Source organism: Diadema antillarum, unplaced genomic scaffold (genome assembly GCF_040938485.1).
Source record: "Diadema antillarum isolate AM-2024a unplaced genomic scaffold, OU_Dant_1.0 seq00000740_RagTag, whole genome shotgun sequence".
In the NCBI taxonomy this organism is placed as follows: domain Eukaryota; kingdom Metazoa; phylum Echinodermata; class Echinoidea; order Diadematoida; family Diadematidae; genus Diadema; species Diadema antillarum.
The window spans coordinates 2,046,688-2,073,969 of NW_027271638.1; the positions used below are offsets into that span (position 1 = coordinate 2,046,688).

The following is a 27,282-nucleotide window of genomic DNA, read 5'->3' on the forward strand; positions in this document are numbered from 1 at the left end:
CTGGCTGGTATCCTCAACTGGTTTGGGGCAGTTCCTACTTCGCGCGGCACTGCCGTTGCTTCACGACGTCATTACACATCGAAACAGCTGTTCTCTTTATTCCTTTCGTTTCTTCCCCATTCATTCATTCATCCCTCGCATCGCTCTGGTTGTTTGTGTGCGGGCACCGTTAACTTGTTTGTCGATCGGGCGACATTTGGATATGATGCAATAAATGCTGTACGGAGGATTGCGCGCAGTAATGAACAAAGGGAATAACTATTGTACACTGTACAGCTGTTTCTGTCGTGATTATGAACGCACGCCCATCTCACGATCCCTTCGAATGAGTCACGGGGTTTCTTTCTCTTGCGTCCATCGCACGATCTTTCCAGGGTTGCAACATTGGAAATTGAAGAAGCGAAATACCTGGCTCGCATTTCAAAAATGTGGTGCAAAAAATTGGTCTTTCTGGACACATTTTAGTAGTACATGTAGATAGGCCTACATTGTTGGCATATTAAAGGACATGAAGTGTTCATCTAAACAATAATAATATAATAAATGATCCATAATTACTCTCTTCTGTGTTATTAGAAACAGAATGAGAGAAATATTTTAAGCTCTTGTAGAAAACAGATGAGAGCAATTTCGTATCACTTGCGTTACGATCAAACTCAACAATAGTGATGACCTATACAGCTCAACGAGCTTGTGGCAAATGATATTCAAATTGTGTGATAGCAAATTAACAACTTTGCTGGCCACTTCAGAATTGCATTATGTAACAATGTAAAATAAACTCGTATTGACAAACGAATGTGTCCACTTCATATTGCAATGTGTTGCTAACGGAGTCAAAACGGACATAAGAAATTATAAGAGCACCGCTGTACAGCTCACTGCATTATGATCAATAGACCAGTGGCATTATGGAAATTCGAATACAATGGGGTTTGCATTAAACCATGGGTTAGCCTCGCTGTAAACGTCCGTTTATCTTCCCCCGATCCTGAACAAAGTAGATATGTGAGACGGAATTTTGGTAGTACATTGGACAACACATTCTGACTGCTTAATCGACACGTCATTTTAAAGGTGATTTACCATCTAGGTGCAAAAATCATGATCGCCGTACAAAAGAAACGGACAGGGTGAAGCCCCTAGCAACACCATGACTCAAATGGAACGGTCCGGTTCCATGCATTGGTTCGCAGGATAGAGCGAATCGCTGCTCGCGCTCGTGAAACTAGTGGGTGGGGCTTATATAGATGAATATTCAGTCTTTATATGAGTATGCTCCCACTGTCTCCCGCATAGAAGTCCGACTTATAAATGTAGGCGATATATTTGCTGCCTCACTTCTCGAGCCATATTGTGTGATGTTGCCGCTTCCCCCATGGTTGATAGGAATTAATATTCTCTGTCCCGTGGTACATAGCCCAGGAGGTGACTTTTAACAGGTAAGTTGCATTCCAGCTATGCCAGTTTCCTTTCATTTCACTGTTAAAATCTCGTTTTTAGTCGGTCTTTCTGAGGCAAAAGTGGATCTACCTACCATGCATGGCCATAGCCATGCGAGGATGTCCCATTTTACTACTCGCTCTTCGATCAGCTGTTAGACGATCAGCTGACTCCGCTATGTCAGAGTGGCTGCTGCGCGCTGAATAGAGCCGGGTATTGCGAAACAACGAATTCTTTCTACCTTGCTTGGCTTCAGCAGGAAAGGAAGCATTTCGACTTTGAGCGATCAGAGCGACTGTTCGAGAAATTAATTCTGTGGCTTCTCTCTAGTGGCTACTTAGCTTGTTTTTCGTGGACGAGAAGGTAAGTCTATGGTGTGATTTGCTTGTGAAATTTGTTGTAGGATCGGTAGGATTCACTCACTGAGATGAGAGGTCTGAGAAGGCGGTTTTCAAGAGGATGGATCGAGAAAGATGGCTGTTCATGATTAAAAGAACGGATTGGGCAGAAGACAAAATGGCGTGATGATATCTCAAGGCAGACAGTATTTCACTGCAAAAAAAAAAGAAAAAAAGAAAATAAGTATTTCGCATCGGATCGTTCAAGATAAGATTGAACTGTCATCTTTATTGAATGCCAGTATGTGAAATAGACAGAATCAGCTGTATCGCTTGATGACAAGAAGAAAGCAAAGCGTGATGGTGGATCTTTTTGTCTTCAGTGTGAGCAGCTAGCTGCGGTTATGCACTCTCTCCGCCTCGCCTAGCGCGGCCTTGCCGTAGCAGACGATTGGTGGTGGTCGGGCATACGACGTCTGTGGTTTTCATGTCGCAATTCTGGGCGCTGGCTGGGAGACACGGCGGGATGGAGTCCGCATGGGACCCACGTGGAATAGATCCCGGTCTCTTTTATGATGATTGCCATTCAACCACCGACTCGATCAAAGCGTCGAGAAATGATGCAGACATCGCTGTGATAACGTCAAAAAGTGTAATTCTGTTTGTGAGCATTGGACATACAGTGGATATTTGGAAGAGAAGAAATCTTTCCAGTTGAAGATATTGAAGTACATGTGCTCAATTATTTCATAGCATGCGCATCAGATATGTGCTTGCCTTAATTTTACATCTGTTGCAACTGCATGAGCAGTTACTAGTATTTGATTAAATGACCATCAGCTAAAAAATATGGAGGTGTTGAGTGCTAACTTAACTGTATTAAATAAAAGACAATCATTTTTTTTTTTTGTACTGGTGCGATGGGATGGATCATGTATAGGTTGTATGTTGCAAATGATCACAATCATGTTTGCTCTTCATGATAGAACAACTACGGGTACAGTTTTGAATGAGAAGCAATGTGTAGTGCATTCTTTTAGACCGCATTGCATTCAAGGCCTCTTCCATGATGCATTATCATGTAGTAATGGTTCTGTTCCCATTTCTTAATTGTTGGTTTCTGATTAGGAAATTGATTTTATAGGGCACATGGTTTGGCTCAGTAGGCCTACATGTATGAAGCAGATACATCTTCTTCTGAGGAACTTGACCATGGTAGCCAAGTTAAAACATTTAATAAATTGCATGTTTCCCAAGCTGTTGGGCCATAATTTGTGACATATTTTTGTAGACACTTCTTGTTGGAGGTAAGGCCAAGTAAAAAAAGAAACCAGTTTCTCGTCCTCGCGCGCATCGATTTTGGCCGCCGCATCGATTTTTTTACTATTTACTATTTTCAAAATGGCGCTGAAAATACCAAGAAATTTATAATTCTCGTCCCAGCCCGCTCCCCGCCCGCATCGATTTTCAGTTGCCGCATCGACTTTTTTGATATTTACTATTTTTTCGGCCGCCGAAAAAAAAAAAAACAGATCGACAATTCACCTACCAATCGTGACGTCTCATTTCTAATTTTTACGCCTTGCGTCCTCTACTTAGCTGTAGACTGTAGTACAGCTGTAGCTTCTGTGTGTAGTGCGTATGTAATAACGCATGCATTTCACACTGCGAGCTCGGCCGATCGGCAAGAAGGAATGACCCACAAAGCAGTCGAACTACACTGTAGTTGGATGGGCGGCGCGGCGGGCCGGCCTACTGGGCTGTGATGTACAGCGCACTCGGTACGTCGTGAACGCGATAGCGGCAACATTTTTGCGAACAATCGCTGATATTCCACGCATATTTCGCGCGTTGTTCGTATTTTTCCCCGTTTCTGATAATTTAAGCGGATGAATTGTACTGTACAAATGCTTGTGAGGATTGTACGGTATCGAGTTTGTATACATTTTCATGTCATTGTGACTATGTGCATGTGTGTGCAGTGTCGGAAGGTACGGTGCCAGCAGGGAGGTCCACACCTCCCTGGTGCCAGCAGGGAGGTCCACACCTCCCTGGTGCCAGTGCAGTGGCCGTGCCGCACCGTATATCGGCAAAGTGTGCGTGTTTTGTAGCTGTCCAGGGTCCCCATCCCCTGGTCTGTCACGGCGATACATTCTATTTTGAAGAGAAAATGAAAGAGCTTTTCCAGCAAATGTAGAATTATTAAATGGGTGTATCTACAAAATAAATAACTTTTCCACGGATTCTGGTTTGTCTCGTATTTCAGCGGGATACTTTTCTTCACGATGTAAATTCACGGACACAGCCGTGAGTGGTATCATCTGTAGTGTGTACTGTTATACAATCATTCATCATCCAAATAATGAGTGATTATCAAATGTCTTTTTAGAACATGAAGAAACATCTTTAAACGTTTAATGCTAGAATGCCATATCAGTATCATTTTGACATCCATCTGCAATTGTACAAGCCAGTTTCCAGTTGAATGTGCTACAATTGTACTGTGAAGAACTGCAAATATACATACCACTATACCAGCTGTGTGGACACAAAAAGTCACAAACGCCAATAAATAAAGCAGTGTTTTGAATATCATGGAATTTATTTCAGTCGTACATTTGTTGAAAGACATGTTTTATACCTGTTTCAATTAATAGCACAATACATCAGAATTGCAAGTACACTGGTATCAGAAAAGCCATTACAACACTAAATACCAGTATTAAGATTGTCATTTTCCCTTGACATCTGTAGTGGAAAGAAAAAGCAAATGTATTTTTGCATGCATGAAGTTTCATTTCAAGTATGGCACATATATCTATTTGTTTGAAAATGCACAGAGTGCAGGCAAGACGTACACTTGGGACCTGGTCTCATAACACAGCTACCAGAGTGATATTTCATTTCATAAATTGAATATAGAAAATTGTAAAGCCCCCTCTCGTTACCTTTCTCAGAATTACCGGACGAGAAACACATATTACTTTCATTTTGACGATCCTTGAAAAAATAGTAAGATATCAAATAGTAAGGACCTCCCTCATCGCCTTGCTCAAAAAACCCGGACGAGAAACTACTTTCTTTTTTTACTTGGCCTAATAGGTATATGGATTAGAATAATGCACTGAGGATTTCAAGTGTATGGTGCATTAAATAGTAGACTGCTAGCTAGTAAAAATTAGCAGTAAAGTAATACTTCATTATATATTACAGCTTCATCCAATTCTCATACATGGTGGGTATTTTTACCCATAGCAGAGGAGCTTGAAAGCTTTTTTGAAATATCTTTGCTCCCAATGTTCAAATTTGCCCATGGATGTCAAATGTGAAAAAATTATGTCACAATTTGTATCCTCAATTGGTAATAGCAAATAAACATGAATATATGAATTTTATACTAGTCCTGAGATGTGTGCCTCTAACTGGCAAATAGTGTTAGATTATATAGCAGTTTCCATTTATTCATATTAATGAAAGTGTATTTTCTTATTCCCCCCCCCCCACACACATTTGTATAAAATTTATATGAAAGCATGGGTACACAATATGTATGTCAAGTGGACCCCTTTGAAAATCAGCTGTGCTGAAAGGGCTATCCACCCTATACTGCTGGAAAAATACTGGAAATAAATAAACTCTAGTAATTAAAGCAATTAGAATAAACAAAACTTAAATCCCCTCACATTCATGTAGCAAACAGTTTACAGCATTGTATCTGACATTTGATTTAGTGTTGCGCTTCTAATTCAAGAATCAATTCTTTGGGAATAGAAGTGGGTGCAGTCACATTCATGAATGTTCCACAGTTCGTGGTCAGCAGGGCCCCATTGATGAGGTGTGAATATCTGGAATACGGCCAAGGAGAATGATAATGACTTGGAATAACGTTCCCTGGCTCTCGCATTTTGAGAACATTACAGAGAGGGGCGACTGACTTGTTTCAACATGCACAGAAGAAATAGCAATATACTTTTAGTATCTTTCTTTCACAAGGGAATATATTCACATAGCAGTCATCAGGCAAGGGGTTAGTGTGAGAGGTTCTTTAGACTTGTATCTTTTCAGTGTCATGCTGCTTCTGTGGGAAGGTTTGCTTAGGAATACATGCTTAGGATACATGCTTAGGAAAACGGTGTGGTAGATATTTTGTTAAGTAGTATAACATTTTCAAGGAGATAAAAAAAGAAAAAGTATGAGAATGCAAAATATTCATTTCTTGAGTACTTTGTGTGCATACATCATGTAAAAAAAATCCTCTACAATCTGAGCATTAAAGAAAATGAGTGTATAAAGTGTAATTTTACAGAGAATTTAGAGTTCTTTCTTTTTTAATCTGTATCTAAGCATAAATTTTCTCAAATTTATGGAAGTTCGCTGCTGCTGTCTGAAGATCACTGCAAAGCACCAAAAAAGGACACAAGTGATTTCCATGACAGTAATATATAAGACTGAAATAAGTGGTACACCTGTATCACTGAAAAAAATGTAAATGCATCTCTGCCACTGATTAAAATTTCAAGTCTTAATCACTTTTTTTTCATGTAACACTTATGAAAGACATATTTACACCATGTCTTTCTAACTTGTAGATGCATTAAACAGCAGTTATGGTGGGAAATCCCTTTGTATTGTAAGCCTATATAACTCACTCTAACACCTGATCTGGTATTTTCCAAATGTTGACAAATATCAGCGTGCCATTGCAACTATTTCCGTGACAAAGATAAAGAGATCTAGGTGTATATGATTGTGCAAAGGCAAGCCTGACATCAATACCATCTCTTTTCAAGTCCACATTTGTACTTTACTCCTCTGAATCATAAATATATTTATGTATTTACTACTCTGAATCATATATGAATATATAAAGTTATATATGTTCTCTCTCTATTGCTTAGTGTGTGAGTGAACCGAAAGTATTATTGCTCAAGCCTGTGTAATAAGCAAGAAGTTGTTTGTTTGTGCATCTCTGTCAAGTCAGTGTATTATTTGCAGTGAACAAGCAAGAACAAACCGTTCGGTAACACACCAGAGTGGGGAACAGGCCAGGACACGCTGCAAAGGGGGAACAATAGCACCCACGCCTTTGTTCTTTTGGGAGGGACACTGGTTTTGTCTTCCTATAAGGAATGCAGCATTTTCCAAAAATTGCATGCTTCTTGGGTTGACTTGAATCAATTTCAATGAGGTGCATGTGCTAGTGAAAAAAAAAAGGGAACATAGTACTTATTTGGGGATTGATAAGGGTAGAAAAAATGTGCCAGGTTTTATGGAAAGCAACTTGGCATACAAGACAATGTGTTACCTCCTTGTAACCTCTTCATTTTGACCAAAATCAATGATGACTGTCCATTGCAAGTGTGAAGTACATATTGATGTAGCTGTGTGCTGAGATGAGTACATACTGATTTACTAGTGCTGAGATATATTTATTGTTAATTCTGCTTCTTTTTTTCTCATCACAGAGCTGACGTTTCGGGTGTAGTCAGCTAACGACTGCCTCTCTCAGTCCGAGGAGATTCTATCATTTTTGAAGAGCAGAAGGCAGCATTACCAATCACGATGAAGCTTCCAACGTTGGAGACGGCCAACAAGCGCCGGTACTGGCTGGTGGGGACGATGATCGTCGAGAACCTCTTCTTCTCCGCCGTCCTGCTGGGATGGAGTTCGCTGCTCCCTGTTCTGCTGTCCGAGGGTTTCTACAGCACCAAGTGCAAAGAGGGTGAGCGAATTTATAATTGGCGTCACATGTGCTCGGCGCGTGGCACATGGCCACACTGTGCTGATGTGCTTTCCATAGTGTGTGTGTGTGTGGGTGTGTGTGTGTGTGTGTGTGTGTGTGTGTGTGTGTGTATTGATCGTGCACATGAAGATTTGTGGTGTGAATTGCATTTTCTGTGGTCACTACATTTGAGGCACACGCGTAGGGAGCGGTATGTTTCATTCATTCTGTATGCACAAACTGGATATAACAGTGAAGACGTCTGGACTCGATATGAATGTACAATAAGGTGTAACAGTGTCATGTGTTGTGGAAATTGTGGAGTCGCTCATAAAGAGCACAAGTTGAACCAAATAAAGAACATCTAAATGTCATCATGATGTAGTGTTGTGATGGGTAAAGATGCTTCAGATGCAACCTGTGGCAAAAACTAAGCAGATGGTCCCTAAATTTAAGTATGAATCAAAGTATTGTACATCTGCCATTTACACCTGAGGAGGTTTTTCCTTTGCCCCTGAGTGCAATGGCAGGCATCTTTCCCTCAGACATAAACTTGACACTGGATAGCTTGTTTTGTACACACCGCATCACGTGTAGAAGGCATGGCCAAAAATTCATATCTTTGTTGGTGTTTTTTTCCCCCTCTCCCTCTTCTCTTTCAAACCCAAGAGATTTGTATCGGTGTGATGTAAACACAACACCACCTCAGGGACTTGAAAGATTACACCAGGCAATCCCTGGGAAAAAAAAAGAACAGCATGGAGCACTCCTTCTAAAACATGGGGGTAAAGCTATTGGCATCCTAGGAAACCCCTCCCTCCCCCCATCCCTTTCAAAAATGTTGACATTTTCGCCCAGTTTATGAGCAGGGTCATTCTTAGATTCCCCCACCCCACCCCCTCCCAATTTTTGTAGCTGGCTAGCTGGCTAGCTTCCATGCTATCCCCACCCACAACAAACATGGTTATGGGGGGGGGGGGGTAGAAACACAAGTAGGTCTTTACCTCACAGGGTCAGGGACCCCAGCATAATTTTTTTTTTCTCCTCCCTGGTAGGTAGTTTCCATGGCACTTGAGGTCATCATTGCATTTAGCAGCACTCTCTCCCTCTATAATTTCTTTCATCCTTGCCTCCTTTATTTCTGCTTCAATGATTTATGGATGCGGTAGTACCATTATGTGTTCCAGGGTTCCCAGGGGGGAAATGAGTGCAGAATTTGTTTTTGCTCCCTGCATGGGGAGATGCATGTGCCTTGAGTGTTGGAATATAGATATAGTTCTACAACACAACATCCTTTTAATTTCGAGCAAACATTTCCAATTTATGGAAGAGTCGAAGGGAGAGCTATTGTGTGTAATGCATATGGGTAGCTATGGAATTGTATTGGTTTGATGTTCTTCATTACAAGTAGCACAACTTATGCATTTAATATCTGTTTCATTCTTGTCCCCTCTCCCTCCTCCTGCTGTGTGGTGTTCTAAACTTTGCAACCTGTCAAACTTCTGGTGTCCTGCCAAATTTTTGCTTATCTCCTTTAAATGCCTCACTCTGTGATATGACAGCTTTGTAGGGATGAATGTCTAAACTCTAATCTTGTTTTCAAGGTTGTTATCACTCTCAGGTTGCAAAGTCCAGCATAAGGGCTTTTTACACTTGTAAATTTTTGCTTAGCCCCGGACTATCGGTGGGGCTAAGGGGGGGCCTTAGCCCCACCGTTGGTACGGGACTATCCTTAGCCCACTTTCTGTTTACACTCGTTTTTGCCAAAGTGGGCTAGCCCCACCGATAGTACGGTACTATCTGGCCCTGCAAAATAGCAGGGATTAGCACCGCAATTGCGGTACTAGCACCGCAATTGCGGTGCCAAGCAAGTGAGTGTAAACAGAACGAAAAAATAATCCTGGGCTAAGCGGCGGAGACGAAGTCCGACCCTCACTGACCAATCAGAAACGAGGTTATCAAGTGCTGCCGGTGCGTGCGTGTACGTGTATAGTACACAGCGTAATTATGAATATTCATGTGGTTTGGATAGTCCGGGGCTAAGAAATACGAGTGTAAAAAGGTCAGTTTTCTCCTTAGCCCCGGACAAGAGATAGTACGGGACTAATTGGCGAGTGTAAAAAGCTGAAAAAATTGGTACGGGACTAACGATAGTCCTGGGTCAGAGAAAGTCCGGGGTTAAGAAACACAAGTGTAAAAAGCCCTTTAGATGGGGAGGGGGGGGGGGGGGGGGGGTTGCAGGATGAGTGGGAGATAAGGTGTTTGTGTCAGTGCAAACTGGTATACTTGGTACCACATGATCACATCAGTCTACCCCTCTCCCCCCCCCCCCCCCCCCCTCCCTTGACATGATGGGCTGTCACAGACATCAAACTCTCTGTCATATGTGGAGTAGTATACTTGATAATGAATTATATTCACCGACTCTAGGAAAAATAAGAATGTATTCTAGCTGCTGTTGTGCCCAATCTCGTTGTGCCTGGTTTATTTTGAAAATGTCGCCACATTCCAAGTTTTGAACATGTAGACCTATATCTGCATAGAAGTCATTTCATTTTGACAGTTGTTATTGTGGCGTCCAAATAGGGAAGGAACTATTGTTGATGTAGAACAGTCGTGTTCCCTGCACCATATTTCAATCCCGTATTCACAGACTTTCTTTTCTATAAGACAGATCTCTGGAAAGATTGTAAACAACCCTTTGTATTCGAAAGTCACTTATTTTCGAGATGTCAGGTAAACTGGTTTATCAGTCCATTCCCTCAAGTTAATCATGATGGATAGCTTATCTTGCTTTATTTTCCCTTTTCCTGACCAACATTTTGCATAAACAGTTTCAACAATGCAATGTCAGAACTCCACTCAGAATGTCTTTTCAGACCCAGCTGTTTTCTTTGTGCATTTGCTTGTTATTGTCCAACTGCACTGCCTTGAAGTGTGTGTGTGTACTGAGCATGTCTTTACATTGTGTGGTGTGTGTGTGTGTGTGTGTGTGTGTGTGTGTGTTTGTGTGTGCTGGTTGCAACTACATGTGAGTGCATGTGTGCCTGATAAAATTTGTGCCTTTAAAAACTTAATTAGCATACAATCTACCCTCCCTATGGAATAGTCCACTTAGTGAAGGTAGGGGGTTTCTTCTCGGCAGGGGTCCCTACGTTGAAGCTTAATTGCACCAGGGTGCTTTTAAGAAATTCTTTAAATGGAGGTCATTTGAATCGGAAGAAATGAAATATCACTCCATTTTCTCATGAGAGATAATTATCATTTATTAGAGAGAAAATGCATCTATTTTTCGGTGTGTGATTTTCATGTCCTTACCCATATGCCATTGTTGAAGCTTCGAGAGGGCTGGTGTTTATCCAGTGCCCATTCAAGGGTTAAACCTCCCTTGGCCCCTGGCAGCTCAGAGTTCTGGAACCTAATCAGCTGATACAAACACGCATAGAACTTGGAGAGGTAGTAAACACATCCTTCTGCGTCACAGACTTTATAAAGTTCTTGTCAAATGAAAGGATCATTTCATTGAAGAGAATGATGGGGGGGGGGGGGAGGAGGCTGTAGAAAGCTTAGGAGATGTCTTGTCAGCAAATATTAAATGGTTCCATGCCTAGTTTACATCTTTACAATGGTATCCCTCCTGTGGTAATCAAAGGAATTACAATGAATTTAACACAAAAAACTACCACAAGATAGAGGACAAACATGTGGCATAGGTTATATTTATATTTTTTGCCATTGCTGTGTGACTTATGATACTGCAGATAACATGGTAAGGATACTGAAACCAGTGTAATGACAAGGCTGAAAGATAAAAACAGCCTTTTTTATACATCTAAGGCCAGTGAACTCTTTGTTTCTCATTAATAGTCACCCTTTCAATTTTCATGTCCATAATAATGTGACCCACCCTGATTAGGTATCCTGCACCCTCAAAGTCGATGGTCAACCACAAGATAAGATGTGGTGGATATCAGTGTGATACTAGTTGCCCAGGATATCACAACCTGTCACACTATGCATTTAATTAGTTTTTAGTGCATTCTTTTCGCATTTTATTCAGCCCTTGGAGTCATGTTGAGTGAGTATAGATGCACAGAGTTGGAAAGATCATTGCTCTTTGTCTATGAGTCTACCCTAGATGGCGCTACAAGTACAAGGTCAAGAGGCGCCATCTTTTTTTTTTTTTTTAATGTTAAGCTCTCACGACCATGATTTCAAGATGTAAATGCTGCACACTGGCACTGGTCCGACGGACCAGCAAAAAATCATTGTCGGACCAGTAACTTTTTCAGGAATGAACCAATAAAAGATGAAAAACTGGGTACTGGTCAAACAGACAGGCGGACCAGTAGAAAAAAGGATTTAGTGTGCAGCCCTGCATTAAAATTGCACATGATTAGTTGATCACTGGTGATGACAGACCAGTGGCCCTTCTCCACAGCATCCTTTCTCATTATGCAATGGGTCATTGAGTGCAAGGTCACTCATCCCATCCAGCTCAAAATATGAGATGCATTTATCAATACACATGCATGCCATGCAGATTGCATCATTAGAAGTAAAATTCAGTGTGCAGGAAGATGTAGGAAGGTTGTGGGTGTGACACAGTTAGGTCAATGGTGTCTTCATTTCTCCATAATGCCCCTTACATGTTAGGATGTGCTGTGAAAAGGTATTTGCATGGAGCCAGTTCCATGGTATTTGTGAAGGTTAACTTCATCTCCCTACAGATACTTAATGCCTCAAAAAGTATTCCAAAATATCTTACTTCGATAATTCAAGGCATGTAGGGTTTCCTATGTCTGTGTTACAAAAACTAAAGCATGTTATAACAGTCATAATCATTAATATGAAATATGTAAAGAAAGACTTCTTTTTGGAATCATATGGATGCATCATTCATTCTGGGTCATCATCATCATCTTTATTTATAGCTCCTTCTTTTTTTTTTCCTCCTCCGCACGGAAGATCTGTCAGCAAGCATATACCTTCTCCCCTGCATAATGAACCCAATGTTCCTACTTCTATCAGCCGCAGTGAGAGCGGAGAGCATGGGCCCCCTCGTGAACGGGCATTTTTTAAACGTGAGGAGGAGAATCCCTCGGAATAACAACACCGCGATCCAGGGCAGTATAGTCTCAGCTGCTCCCCCGGAACGTATAAATGCAGAGCTCTCGTGTTTAGCCCCCTCTGAATTCATAGATTAGGGAAGAGGTGTGAGGTGGATGGGGAGGATGGACAGCATTATGGAGAGAATGTGTGTGTGTGTGTTTGTGTGAGTGTGGGGGGGGGGGATCAGAGATATATTGGAAAAGGATTGAGCAATGGTTATATCATTGAGATATGGCATCATATAACATGCTTAGATATGCAGTTAAAGATAATCAGTGATGCCTATTATGATATTATCATATGTTGTGAGATTTGGGGGAGATGCTGTGTCAATCCTGCTGAAAATACTTAGTAATGTATCTGTCAAACCAGGGAGGTGGGAAGAGGTCTCTTCCCACCTCCCTGGTCAAACCTTCTATTCATCCACATACCTGTCTATCTCTCTCTAATTTTTGGATAGTTCATTCCTAGATGGAAAGGGTGGCATAACCATACCTCCAGCTCTTGTGAAGATGATCACACTTATTCATCCACTCTGCTGTTATCATTTCTTTCTGTCCTTCAACCTTTTCCCTTCTTCTGATTAACCCGTTTCGTACAAGACCCTGGTGGCCTGCGTTTTAAGTCTATGGGCATTTCAGAATTCAGCATGGAATGGGTTAACATCTCACCATCCCCTGTTTAATCCTTTTCCAACCACTACCAGCAAAATCCTGTGATCTTCGTAGGTAAACAGCTGGCAGATGGTAGTGAGAGAGCTTACAGATTACACATTCCCATATTACATCCAGGGATCTCTAGCTATTGACCCTTGACCCAGCTCGGACTGGCCACCACCACCATAAATCTGGCTGGCTTGCTCTCAGAGAGGGGAGCCATACCAGATTGGCCATAGCTACAACCATGCACATCCACATGCACTGCCATGTGTGTGTGTGTGTGTGTGTGTGTGTGTGTGTGTGTGTGTGTTTGTGTGCATGTGTCCACTTGGGTACTTGTCCAATACAGTATTTTTGTTCTATATACTGTGTCAATAATCTAAATCATAACACGAGTGGCAGGTGCGCCAGGATATATTCTCTACGTGGAGACTGGACTTCTAAATGAGCAAGGTGTGGGCATATAACAGTGCTAGGTTTTGTGAGGACATAGGGACTTCTGCTCATTTTGGCTGCAAAATATTTGCTAGGATAAGTAGCTTGAAAACCGTATGACAGATTGCATTCCCAAATCTGAAGCATTTGCTTGCTTGATTTGATATTCCATAATTTATTATTGCCCAGGTCAATAATATCACTGCTTGTGAACGTAATTGCAGCATCGATCCTTACAAAATCTTTTGTTCCATGTCAGACTAGGTCAGTGAAATCATGTATCACTCTTTAGCTGGTTATTTGCTAAAATGTGTTGCATTTAGAAAAGAAAGATAAGAAAGCAGTTTCAGTGTCCAGCATATTACTGTGTGTGTTGTACTTGTAGCTGTGAGTCACTGTTTTATAGAGAGAAAAACATGTCCATATGAGCCACCACTGTATCAAGTACATCGCATAGCAATAAGAGTGTGGTTTGTTTGCTTGCTTATTATTATTTTATGCCTGAGTGGGAGAATGAGATGGGGAGAGTCATTGACTGTAACATTAGATGACCTGCATAACCCACATGACCAAGGTTAACTGTTTCTCTAGCAACCTCCTCTTCCTATGAAGTTGTGAATCATACAGTTACAGTATTACCATACCCTCGATCTTGGGGGTATAGTGGAATTAGGGTTTCTTTCATCTGCGAGCTCGAAAATAGAAAACTCCTGACAAGGAGGTCACCAGGACTTCACCCTGCTCTGATCACGAGCAAAACATGGGCATTATGACATAAATAACCTCCTCTGCGAAGTCCCTTGCATTTGCAAAACATCCCTAGAGCTCTAGGGAGATTTGTTTGCCCTATTTCTGCTCATTAACATACAAGTGGGAAAGTCTTGGAAATAGGGGGCTGCGGAGGTAGGAGCAGGGAGAAAAGCAAACCCTTCATTTGCATACATTAGGAAGCCACTCTCCGCCCTCCTCATGAATATCCATGTCTTGAAGGCAGTGTGCTTGTCCCGTGCTCAGTCCAGTGCACCAATAGGAAACCTGTGACCTCAGAGGAGCGGTCACCGTTGCTTTCAACCAATCACTTTCTCGCCTCACTGGCTAAGCAAGTGCTCAGGGACTGCCTCGCAGATATTTTATGTTGATGACTTTGAAGTGTGCCTTTCAAGCGTGTGCTGTGTGTCCTTGTGTGTGTGTGTGTGTGTGTCTTTGTTGATGTGATGTCAGAGTTACAGCTGTGTGTCCTCTTGCAAGAGTTTATGTTGCTCAGTAGGGGAAAAAATGGGGATGGGGCTTTGTTTTGTACGTGGTGCATTGAAGTGTGACAGGTAGAGATAGAGGAGGAGAGAGCTAGAGTGAGCAAGCAACCCTGGACATACTTCTGATCTTGTCGTCAAGGGCATGATTTCAATGCTGGCTGGATGGACTCCACCATTGTCCTGCTTCTGGACTGGACCGTCCTTTTGACCCCGCCCTCAAAAGCCAGCTGTTGACAGGGGGACTCTCAGCTAGCTAGCTGGCTGGGAGTTGAGAGAATTGTATGATACCCAGGCAATGTCAAAAATGAACCAAAATGAGAAAGCTGTTACCAAGCAGCTCACTTTTTTTTTTGATTCTCTGTTTACAGTGCACTGAAATTTTTACAGATGACATTTTTCAGCAACCATGATGTAAATATAGCTCCAGGGGTTGCACAGAGCAGGGAGAATCTGGAAAAATTGTTACAGCAGCGGCCCTGGAGATTTTATTTCTTGATTGAGAGAGAGAGAGAGTGAGTATGAGAAAATGTTGGTAAATGTCACTGGTCATGTGATTAATGCCAATGGGTAAAAGGCAACAAAGAGAAACTGGATCAAGGTTTAAACCTCTTCAATAGTGATGTTTTGCTAGTAAAGGCATAGATGAAGTAACATCTTCTCAAACCATTGGTGGGAGAAAGAAGGGTGTTATTGCAGAACAAAGGAAGCCATGTAAAGGAATGCCATTCTGCACCTACATTGGTAATATCCCCTACAACAGTTATCAAAGCCAAGTTTACCCATGTATACCAGGTCAGTGGCTGTTGGAGTCAGGATTACCTTTTCACTTCTTCTCCATTTTCTTTTCCACAGGAGACCAATTGGATGGTAACTCAACAGGGCATGGAGCGGCAAACACCACAGATGTGCAATTCTACGATGAGGACGGGACAACCATGGTGTACGAGGACTCATCGTTAGGTGCGACGACCCTTCCAGAGGAGAACCCGTATGGGAGGCCGACCTATCCGCGCTGCTCGGGACAGGATGAGGCTCTGAATCTGGCCTTCACCATCGGGTCGTTCCTGCTCAGTGGCCTTACGTTCCCCATCGGTATGGCCATGGACAAGTTTGGGTCCAGGCTGCTTCGGATGATCGGAGCGTAAGTTGTCATCTCAGACAAAACACTCCCAAAAGTAACTCTTGAAGATAAATGGTCACTGTTGATGCATACATGACCCATGCAAGTGGTTACACAAAAGACATGTATATTTGTTAGCAGATACAATGTATGGATGGTTTGAACATTTTTAAGCATGTGTGCCTGTATACCTATCCTCATATGTCTGCAAAGAATATATACACAGGTAGATAGAATAAGATTTTTGTGAATGTCAAATCTTTTAATGCAATACATGTGTTATGTTACCACTTGAGCACACACACATCCAGTTTGTGATATATACCACAAGATAATATGTATGGATACACAATCGACGGCACTGTATATATACATAAACGATATGTTTTCGATTTGGAATATATACATTTGTGTATACATAATCCCTTTGGCATACTAAATGTTCTATGTGTGGACTGGTATGGTCACACCACTTACTGAATATGTCCATCCTGTTGTCCATCACTTCCAGGTTTATGTTCATCGCCTCCTGTCTCATCTTCGGATGGACACCCATCGATATGTCGTACATGATTATCCCGGCCGTGTCTCTCAACGGCGTCGGTGGAATCATGATCACCTTTACGTCTTTCCAGGTAAAGAAAAGAAGACATATATTGATATTTGATTGATTATTGATACATATATATATTTTTCTCTACAAGGAAGTACATAGAATTGAAGTATATAGAAGTACAGTACAGTATATATAGAGAGAAGTTATAGAATATAGAATATGGAAACATATTATGAAAAGTGAACAAAAAGATATCTGACTTTTTATTCATGTCTTTTATTGCTTCAATGTTTGTAATTCTTTGCCTATAACTGATTGAGAAAAATCAATATATTGTAAACAAACAAATAGATCTGAATTGAAATGGAATGAAGAAAGTTGGCACACATACATGTAGATATTATGTGTATTGTCAATTCCAAGTCCTATCGTTTTTTATGTATACTTTGTCACAGTTTATGTAACAATATTTCAAGTATTTGTGGATTTGTTGAACCTGGAAACTGAGCTAGTTTGTGATTGCCCAAACAATCTTTACTTTGACCATTCCTTTTCACGTGCAATGTCATGACACGTATGATCTGCTTTAGAGTGGAAGGATTGTAATGTGAAAATCACCCCACTTGATGTTTGTTGACATTATGCAATATCCATCCATCTAACCCAACATTCTATTCAAATTCCCCAGATTGCCAACTTATTTGGGACCAAGCGCTCGACGGTCATCAGTCTCAACATTGGCTCCTACGCATCGGCGGCCATCCTGTTTCTCATCCTGAAGGTGAGTGACCAATGGACGTTTGACCATGAGTGACCCCTTATCATTTCCCGCATCCTCTTCTTCCTCTCTTTCTAAGTAGGAAAAAGACTGTGTCATACAAGAAACATTATGGGAGAAGATTGGTTCCCATACCGACAGAGCATTTATGGAAGTTTCTGTGTTGTTGGAGGGGATAAGGGAGTGGGGGAGAGACAAGTTTTTGTTTATTACACAATAGCCATTGCTTATCAGCCATGCCAGGATATTTGGAAAGATAACGACAGAAGGAATAATAGGGAATATATTAGCGGTGTCCTCTGTTTGGTACCGTGAAGGAAATGGCATGCAGTGGACCGTTTGTCGAATGTTGGAAAGCGTGTCAATGTACTACCAAGTGCGGAGATTGTCTCATTTTGGTGAAAAACAAATGTGTGTGTGTGTGTGTGCAAAACAGGAATGCTGTCTGGTTACAGCATACTCAGAGAAGAGATGTATGTTGTCAGGCTTCATGAGATCTGTATTCGGTCTGCGACAAATGATTAGTGCAGAATAAAAGTGCAAGAGAAGGAGATCGCGGGCCCATGGGTTAGGCAGAGGAATTCGTCGGTGACTGCACTAATGGGAGGTCAGGCGGGGATATGCGCTAATCTGATACTATTTGCGCCTGCTAAATTGTTACTCAACTCAGATTTGCCCAGCAGGAAGCGATGCAGGAACAATTCATTTTGTGAGCCGCGGAGGGAACTCGTTTGTCTTCTCGGTTGTCATTTAGGTTTCTGCACCCTTGTTAGTCTTAGGACATACCAGACTCGATTTAGAGCCGTAGGGATGGCCTGCCTGCATGGGAGATAATTGTTTTCACACCTAATTGGATGGATATGAATGACACTGATAAGCCACATATTTTACAAGTCTAATTTTTCACGAATTTGGACTTCTCAAATTCACAAGTGGTTAAAGTCACGATTGTAAAGTATAGTATGGAACAGAGAAAAAATATGCATACATATCACATGAATGTTGGAATCAAAGTTAATATTTGCGCATGTTTTTGAATTCACGTATTGGCACCCTACTCATCAGGAAATTTGTGAAAAATAAAAATCCTCATAGAATATATAAAATGGCATATACAGTACATTACCTGCATAAGGATGAAAGCACTGCACTTTTATAAATTTTTATCAAGGCTCCCTGCAGTGGCATGAAGAATCATATCGCTCAATCTTTTCACAAATAGAAAAAACAAAAAGCAACTAACCAAAACAAACAATGCCTTGAGGATCGTCTGCCTTTTGGGGTTGAAGAAGCCAAGAGTTGACTGTACCCTTTTCTTACCTGACGGTGACTTTGAGATAAATCTGGCAGTCAGCACCAGGAGAGCATTGTGCATAGGTGTGTGTGTGTGTGTTTTGCGAGAAGGAGGAAGCGTGTCTTCTGGAGTGAGAGGAAATTTAAGGACTCGGCCGACCCACGATTGGAAGACAAAGAGAGAATCCGATAGAACTCGCCCGATATCAGCTGGAACAACTTCCTCCGATGCGTGAGAGAGCAAGGGAGAGAGAGAGAGAGAGAGAAAAGACAGCGAAATGGTGGCAACAGCTGGTAGAGCAGAAGGGAAGAAAACTGTTAGCTTTGGCCCCATTCAGAAGATAAGCCCTGGTGGAGCGTGCTGCCAAATTGGCAACTTTCTTGTGACTTTGACAAATCAGCTGGGTGTGAGGGAATCGGTGCACTTTAGTGTGCTGGAAAAGATCAAATTCAGGCTTTGACGCTTTCGTTTCTGTGCTAAGGACGGATGGCGAGGAAATGTGCTTGTAGCAGTTGGTGTAATGACACCTCCATGCTCTTGTGGTCAGCTGTTTTGTGAAAAAAAAAAAAAAAAAAAACAGAGACCATGAAAGTTTCCTGCAGTGGATTATAACCTGTAGATCACCTTTATGAAATAAGGTCACCATAACGCTTGATAGATTACAGTCAAAATCAGCTGTCACAAATGGTTGCCATGATGAGTAGTTTCCACAGTGTTCCAGATGCAACAATTCCAAGTTTGAATTTGTGCTCTTTATTCTCTAAGCAGACAAATCAGAATTTCACATTGATGTAGAGGTTTGTGAGATGATAACTAATATCTTAGCAAAGAAATAATTTTTTGGTATTCGGTCCTGTTGGAAATAATCTATTCCTTCTTCAGTTGAGATACTATATCATTCCTTTCAATAGTGGTGATTTTTGAGATATCAGACTGTAAAGGGAAGACATGTAGGTGATTATGATTCATGTCTTCTCTTCTCTGTCATACAAGTGATGTTGAAATACACTTGCAACTTATTTTCAGAAGAATTCCAAGATTGTTAACACAGCTCCTTTGCTTTTCTATTTATCCCAGGGGCTTTACGATGCCGGTGTCAGCCGGTCTCAGATGTTCACGGGGTTGGCCTGTGCCACTCTCTTTGTGGTCATCAACTGTTTCTTCAACATCCCCAAGGAGCCAATCCCCGACCCTGAAGGATCCGCCTTTGGGTAAGCTACAGTCTCTCGTCTTTCTCTCTTCCATACCCAGCTGCCCCCACCCGGTCATTATCATATTCCCAGCCCCTTATCTTATTGCTTTAACAAAATCCCAGAATTTCATTATTGTTTGGCAAGGATACACCATGATTGCTCATGCATTGAATGTTTGATAAAGAGTTTCAGCGTATGTAAGGGGCAATGTTATAAGGCAAAAGATAGATATATGAATAAGAGAACAATGAGAAGATTTTTGTTCCCTTCAGAGAATGTTTGTAGTGTGCATGAACAAAAAAAGTTTGCTATGTTATTTCTGTAGTGATTATCTGTCAAATGAGATATCTGTTCCCAAAGGTCGGACATGAAGTGGGTCAGAGATATGGATATGTGGTTCTTGATATCATGTGGATGTAAAGCAGAGGTCGGTTCTATTGTCTGAGCTGTAGGCAGGAAGTCGACCACAGGTCAAAGTTGACTCTCATTACATGTATGCTGCCCTCTCTTGACGGTCACAGCATGCACTGGCAGATTCTGAAGATCAACCACAAGGTGACAGGCAAGCAGTTCTACTCCATGGTGACCAACGTCGGACGCAAGCTCAGCATCACTGACGAGGCGGCGGAAGAGGCAAAGCAGACGATGATCCGCAAGGGGAGCAAGATCTACTCATCCCAGTGAGTTTTAGAGTGAAAAACGGACACATACATACTAACACAACACACATATAATAATAATAATGATAATAGTGAGACTCTTATAAAGCGCTCATTTCTACCTAAAAGAGATACTCGAGGCGCTATAGGACAGAGTACATATTGTGTCACGTTACAACAGTATCACAGAAAATAATAAGAACAATAAACAAACAAACAATATATACGTACACATATACATACAGGTATACAATTTTCAATTTAAATTGAAAGGTAGGTCTTGAGATTCTTTTTGAAAACATCAATGGAAGATGCTTCTCTAAGAGATTTTGGTAGGTCATTCCAAAGTTTCGGGCCCATATATGAAAAAGCCTGATCCCCCCAATTATGCTTGATTCGAGGTGTCTTAGAATGGTCCTTTAAATAAAAATAAACATGCAGTCATGTGCAAATTTCTGAGAGTAATCATATATTTCTTTCTACAATCTGACCACAAAGGCATATTTAAATCTTCAAAGTATTTTCTCTTTCATCTTAAAAATGGATGTGCAATTAATGATTTTAAAAAAGGCTTCCATTAGATAGAATCAATGTACATGCATTTTATGATGATGATGATGAGAGTTTCCACATTTTGATGTCAAACCTCACGTCATGTCTTGTTTAATTCCCTTACCAGGCTGAATCTAGCAATTGAACTGAAGGAGCGCAAGAAGAAGAGGAAGGAAAAGACCCTCCTCCACTCCATCTGCAGTCCCATCTACCTTCTCTCGCTCATCGTCATGTGCATCACCCAGCTCCGCCTTCTCCTCTTCATCGGCTCACTCACCCAGATGCTGCAGATCGTCTCTGGAAACGATGTGGCTACAGGTTGGTAATCGACCACCCAAGTCTGTATTGATGTTTTCATGAAGATAGAATTGCCACCTCGGCATTATCATCAACTTTTATGTAAAGACTCTGCGTTCAAGATAGTGAAACCTTTACTTGTAGAATGTATAGAATATGCCATCCCATTTGTGATATCCTTCATATATATAATTTCTTGATGCAGGTAATGCAAATGGAATCAGAAAAATGTGTCAAAATCTTGGCTGTTAGAATGTAGGAAATGATTTGTGGTAGCTGCTTATAAACATATTTATTTCTAACTTTCTGTTGTCTTCTCTTGTTTCTTCACAGTGGACCAGTACATCTACTTCTTTGGTCTGATGCAGATTATGTGTCTGGTAACCAGCCCCCTCATCGGCCTTGTCATGGATTTCCGCATCAAAGAGGTGTTGCAGGCTGCCAAAAACAAGGAGCGTCGTAGCAGCCGACGGGAGAGCACGTCCACGCGCCGCGAGAGCCTGACCAAGAAGCCGAGTTTCAGCAACGGTGACAGCAAGAGACCCAGCATCATCAGCCTCAATGGTCTGATGAACTTCGCTAACGGCGACGCCCGACGGCCCAGCAATGGTTCGGTAGCCAATGGCCACGCCTCCCGCATCAACAGCACGGGTAGCGACGTCGAACTCGGCCTCATGGGCATGAACGGCCAGGCAGGCGGTGTCCCGACCAAAGTGAGGCACCCGAGCACGTCAAGCACATCGAGCAACGACAGCCAAAACCCCAAACCACCGATGAGCCTGAAGATTCGCAAGCTGTACAATTCAAGCTATGCCTTTTTCATCACGGGCATTCTCATCATGTTCTTCGGGGTCACAGTCTTAATACCAAATCTCCAAGTACAAGTAAGTCTTTAATCTGATATGTGACATCCTGTCTATCTCTTAATATATCATATGATCTTACCTCAGTGTGCAAAAGCATTTACCTGAAACAGATCACTTTTATTAATGTAAGCAGACAGTACTAGGAAAAGACAATGTAAAATTCATGTAATCAAGCCAACTGAGTCTTCCACTCAATTGAGGATGCAAAATTATTGGTGGTTGATGTTTTGAGCAAATTTCTGTCATCAATCCAGGAGTGTAGTGTGCACAAAGCATGAAAAAGAAATGAAAATGCAAAGAAGGTAAAGTCTTACCACCTCTACCTCTTTCTCCTCCTCCTCCTCCTCCTCCACAGATCATTAGCTTCATCCTTCACACCATCATTCGAGGCTTCATCCATTCATCAGTCTGCGGCCTCTACGCCATCACGTACCCTGCATCGCAGGTGGGCAGTCTCATCGGGCTGCAGTCACTCATCTCGGCGTGTGCCACGCTCCTCCAGTACCCCATCTTTGTCGCCATCGAGGGTCCGCTCAACAGGGATCCATTCTATGTAAGTAAATCATACTTTTAGATAGAGACCACCAGCAGAGTTATCCCCCCCCCCCCATGTACACACACTGACACAGAGCATGCAAACCACATCTAAGCCACTTACAACCAATACAAGCACCATTACATCCTTTGAAAGCTATCTCACCTAGGCCTACATCAGAATGTCCAGTCAAAAGTGAATAACATGCCAAAGCCAAACAAAAGCAAAACAGCCTAAAATAGTGTGTTTGTATTGAAAATGCCATCATTCTGAGATGATTAGGATGGCGACCCTACAATTGTGAATGTGACTGGTGGTACATTATGCCCTTTGATATGGATCTGACGTATTTTCCACTCCCTCCTCTGCCCACCCACCCCTTCCCCCCCCCCCAAAAAAAAAAGTAAGATAAAGGAAAGATAATGTTTTGAAGCAATTTTAAGCATCTAATAGATTGCTTCCATACAGTATGCCAGAGTAGATCTGGTAGTGTTTATGAACCATAGGGTGATAAAGTGCACTCTGCCATTGTTTTGTGGTGAGTTCATTTATTGGTGTGGACTCTGCTGTCCATTTTTCCACCAAATGGTGGCTTCGATGCAAATGATGTGCAGACCAAGGAAATGACGTGGGATATAGTTGTTTCCATGATGGGCTGTCTTTCCGCTTATGCCTTACCTACACTTAACCAGCATTTGAATTGAACAATATGTGTCATTGTGTTTGTGTTTGAGGGTGTGTGTGTGTGTGTGTGTTAAGTGTGAGAATTTGTGTGTTCGACCGCCACCTGCCGGTTCCTGTCCGACAAAAGAAATACCCTTGACTTCTCGGTGGCGGGTCATTTCACTAACAGCCCGATAGACAAAGGCACAAAAAGTGCACAGTTTCCTGTCTGACTGAAGTTTACATGGTCTTTTGCTGCAGATGTGTTTGCTGTGCAGCAGTATGATGCCCGTAGAAAACCAGATGTTTGAAATCAGCTGTCAGATAGATTGCATACCAAGCAGACTGGTTGTGGGGTGTCATTTATATAAGAGGGGAGTGTTTGTAAAGATTTTCAAACTGTTGGCGCTCTTCAAGTCCTGATGTATGAATTGTTTTCTCAATATTGCGCAAAACATGAAGAAATGTTATTAACAAAGACTATGAATAAATGCCTGACTCTCATTTGAAACAATATGCTAAAACAATATGATGAAATGATATGTTGGAACAGTGGGTCTAGCTAACATTTTGTCCTTAGGGTAATGTTAAACCTCACCCAACAATAATGGCATGGAAGCTTAACCCTAAAAAGACTGGGCTATTTTGGTAGCTCGAAAGACTGGGGGGGGGCCTAAAGGGCCCCCCCTTAAGATCTCGGCCGTCGATCGTGCGATCGCCGCGGAAATTTGCACAATGGTAGTGTGCGATGTAATCTACAAGATCGTATATTTAAATTTTCCAAAATAGTCTTCTTTTATTTTATTTTGATTAATTATGCTAATTTATGCGAGAAATCAGACTTTTTTATCTAAATCAGTAAATAAAGCTCCAAAAGTGCTCATTTTGGGTCTAGATATTCTTTGTAGCATTCTTAGCAAATGTACTTGAAAAAAAAATCGGTATCAAAATTAATTTCTTATTTATTTTATTGTTTTATGAATTTCTTATGTATTTCTTTGTTTTTTCGACCTTTTGTTTTTGTTGTTTTTTTCAGCAAAATTTGTGGCAGACCCTTTTTGAAGCATAATACTACTAAAACAAATTGATTTTAGCCATTGAGAGTAAAAATAAGCATATTTATATGAACCATGTGATAAAACTCAATTTGTATTGACTTTGTACACAAAATCACATTTTTGAGCCATTTTCGGTCTCACGTGCATGTACAAAAAGTTATGTAACTTCAGAACCGTACCCCCGGGCATCACAAATTTGGTGTCAAAATGTGCGGGAAACTTGAAAGAAAAAAGTCATAGAGCATCGCGGCGAGAGCATTGCGTGTTGCTGAGTAATCGCGCGAAATGTCGAGGGGGGGGCCTTTTAGGCCCCCCCCCCAGTCTTTTTAGGGTTAAACATCTGTGGTGTGTTGTTGTTTGATAAAATTTCAGTCCCTTTCCTACACTTGATAAGCCCCCCCCCCCCCCCCCCCCCCTTTATCGCAGAAGAGAGGAAATGTGTTATTTCAGGGTAGATTGACTTCTAGACTTTCTTTAAAAAAAAATGTGGTACCGGAAAGATAAAGTAATGGAACACAACTAAAAGCTATGGCACTCCACAAAAATCATTGTTTCATATGGTACCAACTGGATATGAGCATTTCTGATTGCAAAGACACACTGGAATCAAGATTAAGTGAGCCCTGAGTTTGCTCTGCTCCATGTTGCCATGACAACCCCCCTGGATTAGAAGAATGATGGGATCATAGTTGGAAGGAAGTGAATTGTAGAGAAACTAGCTGTTTGCAAAAAAAACCAAAAAAAAACTATATATGGTAACATAAATTGGAGCATGACGAGAGTTCTTTCCGTACTCCTTTCTGCCCTTACAGATGTAAACAGGAAAGTGGTAGATCCGAGTGTACTGCCGTCTCCGGGCTCATGCTTCTATTTATGGAACCTGGGAAGTGGGTCCCTGGGATCTTTGTCGAGATGTTTCTCGCATGACCCACTCAATTTCTTGTGCCTTTCTCTCAGCTCATAAGATGCCTTGGGGTTTGATGTCTCACATTCTCTTCATGCAAATGGTTTCTCTGACTCACGTTTGTTTTTCTTTCTTTCTTTCTTCTTAAATTTTTCTGCTTTTTAATAGGTCAATGTCACCTTGCTGGCCATTTCGGTGCTAAACTTCGGTCTTCCAATCTACATGTTCTACCTCGCCAAGAAGCTCAGAAGGAAACAGATGGCGGAGCAGGTCCCCGACGAGCAGAAGCTTATAAGGTCGCCGACGAACAAGAGCGCCCTCGAAACAGTCCCCGAGCACGTGTGAAGCGAAGCGAAGAAAGCCGGGAACCGAGATTCTGACCTCACATTCTTTTGACCTCACCGACGCGTCATTTTGAGCTGTGGACTTGTGGTCTGCGTGTGAAACACACAAAGAAAAAAATAGAAGCTGTAACAGCTTGTGGTTTCCACTCTTGGGGGTGAGAGTGTTTTAAAAGGAAAAGAACGAGGAAGCACTATAACATCTAAGTTATACTCATGGTGTCTGGAAAAAGCAAAGTCTTCTCCTCTATTTCCATCTGAGCCATAATAGCCTCTCCTTCTTGACTCGATATTTTTTTCCTCACATCGAACTTGTCGATGGATAGAGCCTTGCTTCCGGTGACTGGATATAGCACATCAGACTACCACGTAGAACAAAGATATTGCTTCTCTGGACTTCTTCATCATTTCTCATGATCTGAAGCAAGTGTACTCCATTCAGTGGAAACAGCTGTGCAAGAAAAACACACAGGGGAGTATCTCATTGTGTGTGTGTGGAGTATAAATTTACTTGCAGCGTCTCCATCACAAGCGTAGAGAAAAGAACAAAAAAAAAAAACTTGCCAAGCACATTGTTGGTTTGTGCATTGACTTATTCATTCAGTGTCTAGCATAGATCTCATGCCTCACAAAGTTTTTGCCTATGCCTCCACCACAAAGAGTGTCAGGGGCATTAGGCCTATTTGTTTCCACCATTTTGTTGTCAGTTTTAAATATCAAGGGTCATATTTAAGTCTTTTTGCTGTTGCCAATATGTCTGTCATGATCGATGAACCCATTTTCACTTTTGCTGTTCATTCACAAGCTTCATTTGCTGTTATTTCTTGCTATGTGAGCTCAGCTCAATAAAAACAAGTGGTGGTTCAGACTTAAGCAGTGTTGTATTAAAACCAGCCAGTGAAACGAGCCCATGTCAATGCATTGGAAAGAAACTGCATGCTAAAATCAAAAGTTGAAAAACATAATAAGGACGGTCTATTTTGCGTACAGTCCCCAAGTTGTTGCTGAGAGAAGTCATTCATTTTTCGCATCAACTGCTCACGTCCCAAGTGAACACGTTCGAAGTTACAGCTCTTGACAAACAAATGTGTGTGATAAGTACAGATGCTTCAAATGAGACATATTTTAGCTGCATCATGTTCTGTTATTTTTATGTCATACGAGTCTTCGGAACGTGTCTCTCATTGCAACAGAAAGCCATACAAAAGTTGACGATGTATTTCCTCGTGTGATGTAGAGTAATACAAACTTGCTCAGGTATACACAATTCTAGATCCTAGCTCTCTGATCATGTGCTGTTGTTCAATGTGGTATGTACATATTAGATTTATTTGTCTTGATGCTTTTTGTTGTTAAAAGAGCAGGGAAAGTTACAGTGATATTGTAAAATTATGATATGAAAAACGAGAGAGTGGATAAATGCTCAAACATTGCTTGAGATGTATTTGTATGTGGCCTTATTGTGAAAGTACTGAACGTCCTCTAGTGTGAAAAGTGAAAAACA

At 41.5% G+C, this 27,282-nt stretch overlaps 1 protein-coding gene across 1 annotated transcript; it reads left to right on the forward strand.

Moving 5' to 3' along the window:
* Positions 1-1,313: 1,313 nt before the first annotated feature.
* Positions 1,314-27,091, forward strand: LOC139738385 (large neutral amino acids transporter small subunit 4-like). The gene is made up of 11 exons (XM_071649020.1): positions 1,314-1,442; positions 7,247-7,503; positions 15,815-16,103; positions 16,594-16,717; positions 17,327-17,419; positions 19,788-19,921; positions 20,425-20,583; positions 21,242-21,432; positions 21,745-22,295; positions 22,633-22,830; positions 25,606-27,091. The coding sequence occupies exons 2-11, from the start codon at positions 7,344-7,346 to the stop codon at positions 25,780-25,782; spliced, it is 2,076 nt and encodes a 691-aa protein (XP_071505121.1). The 5' UTR covers positions 1,314-1,442; positions 7,247-7,343; the 3' UTR covers positions 25,783-27,091.
* Positions 27,092-27,282: the final 191 nt, after the last annotated feature.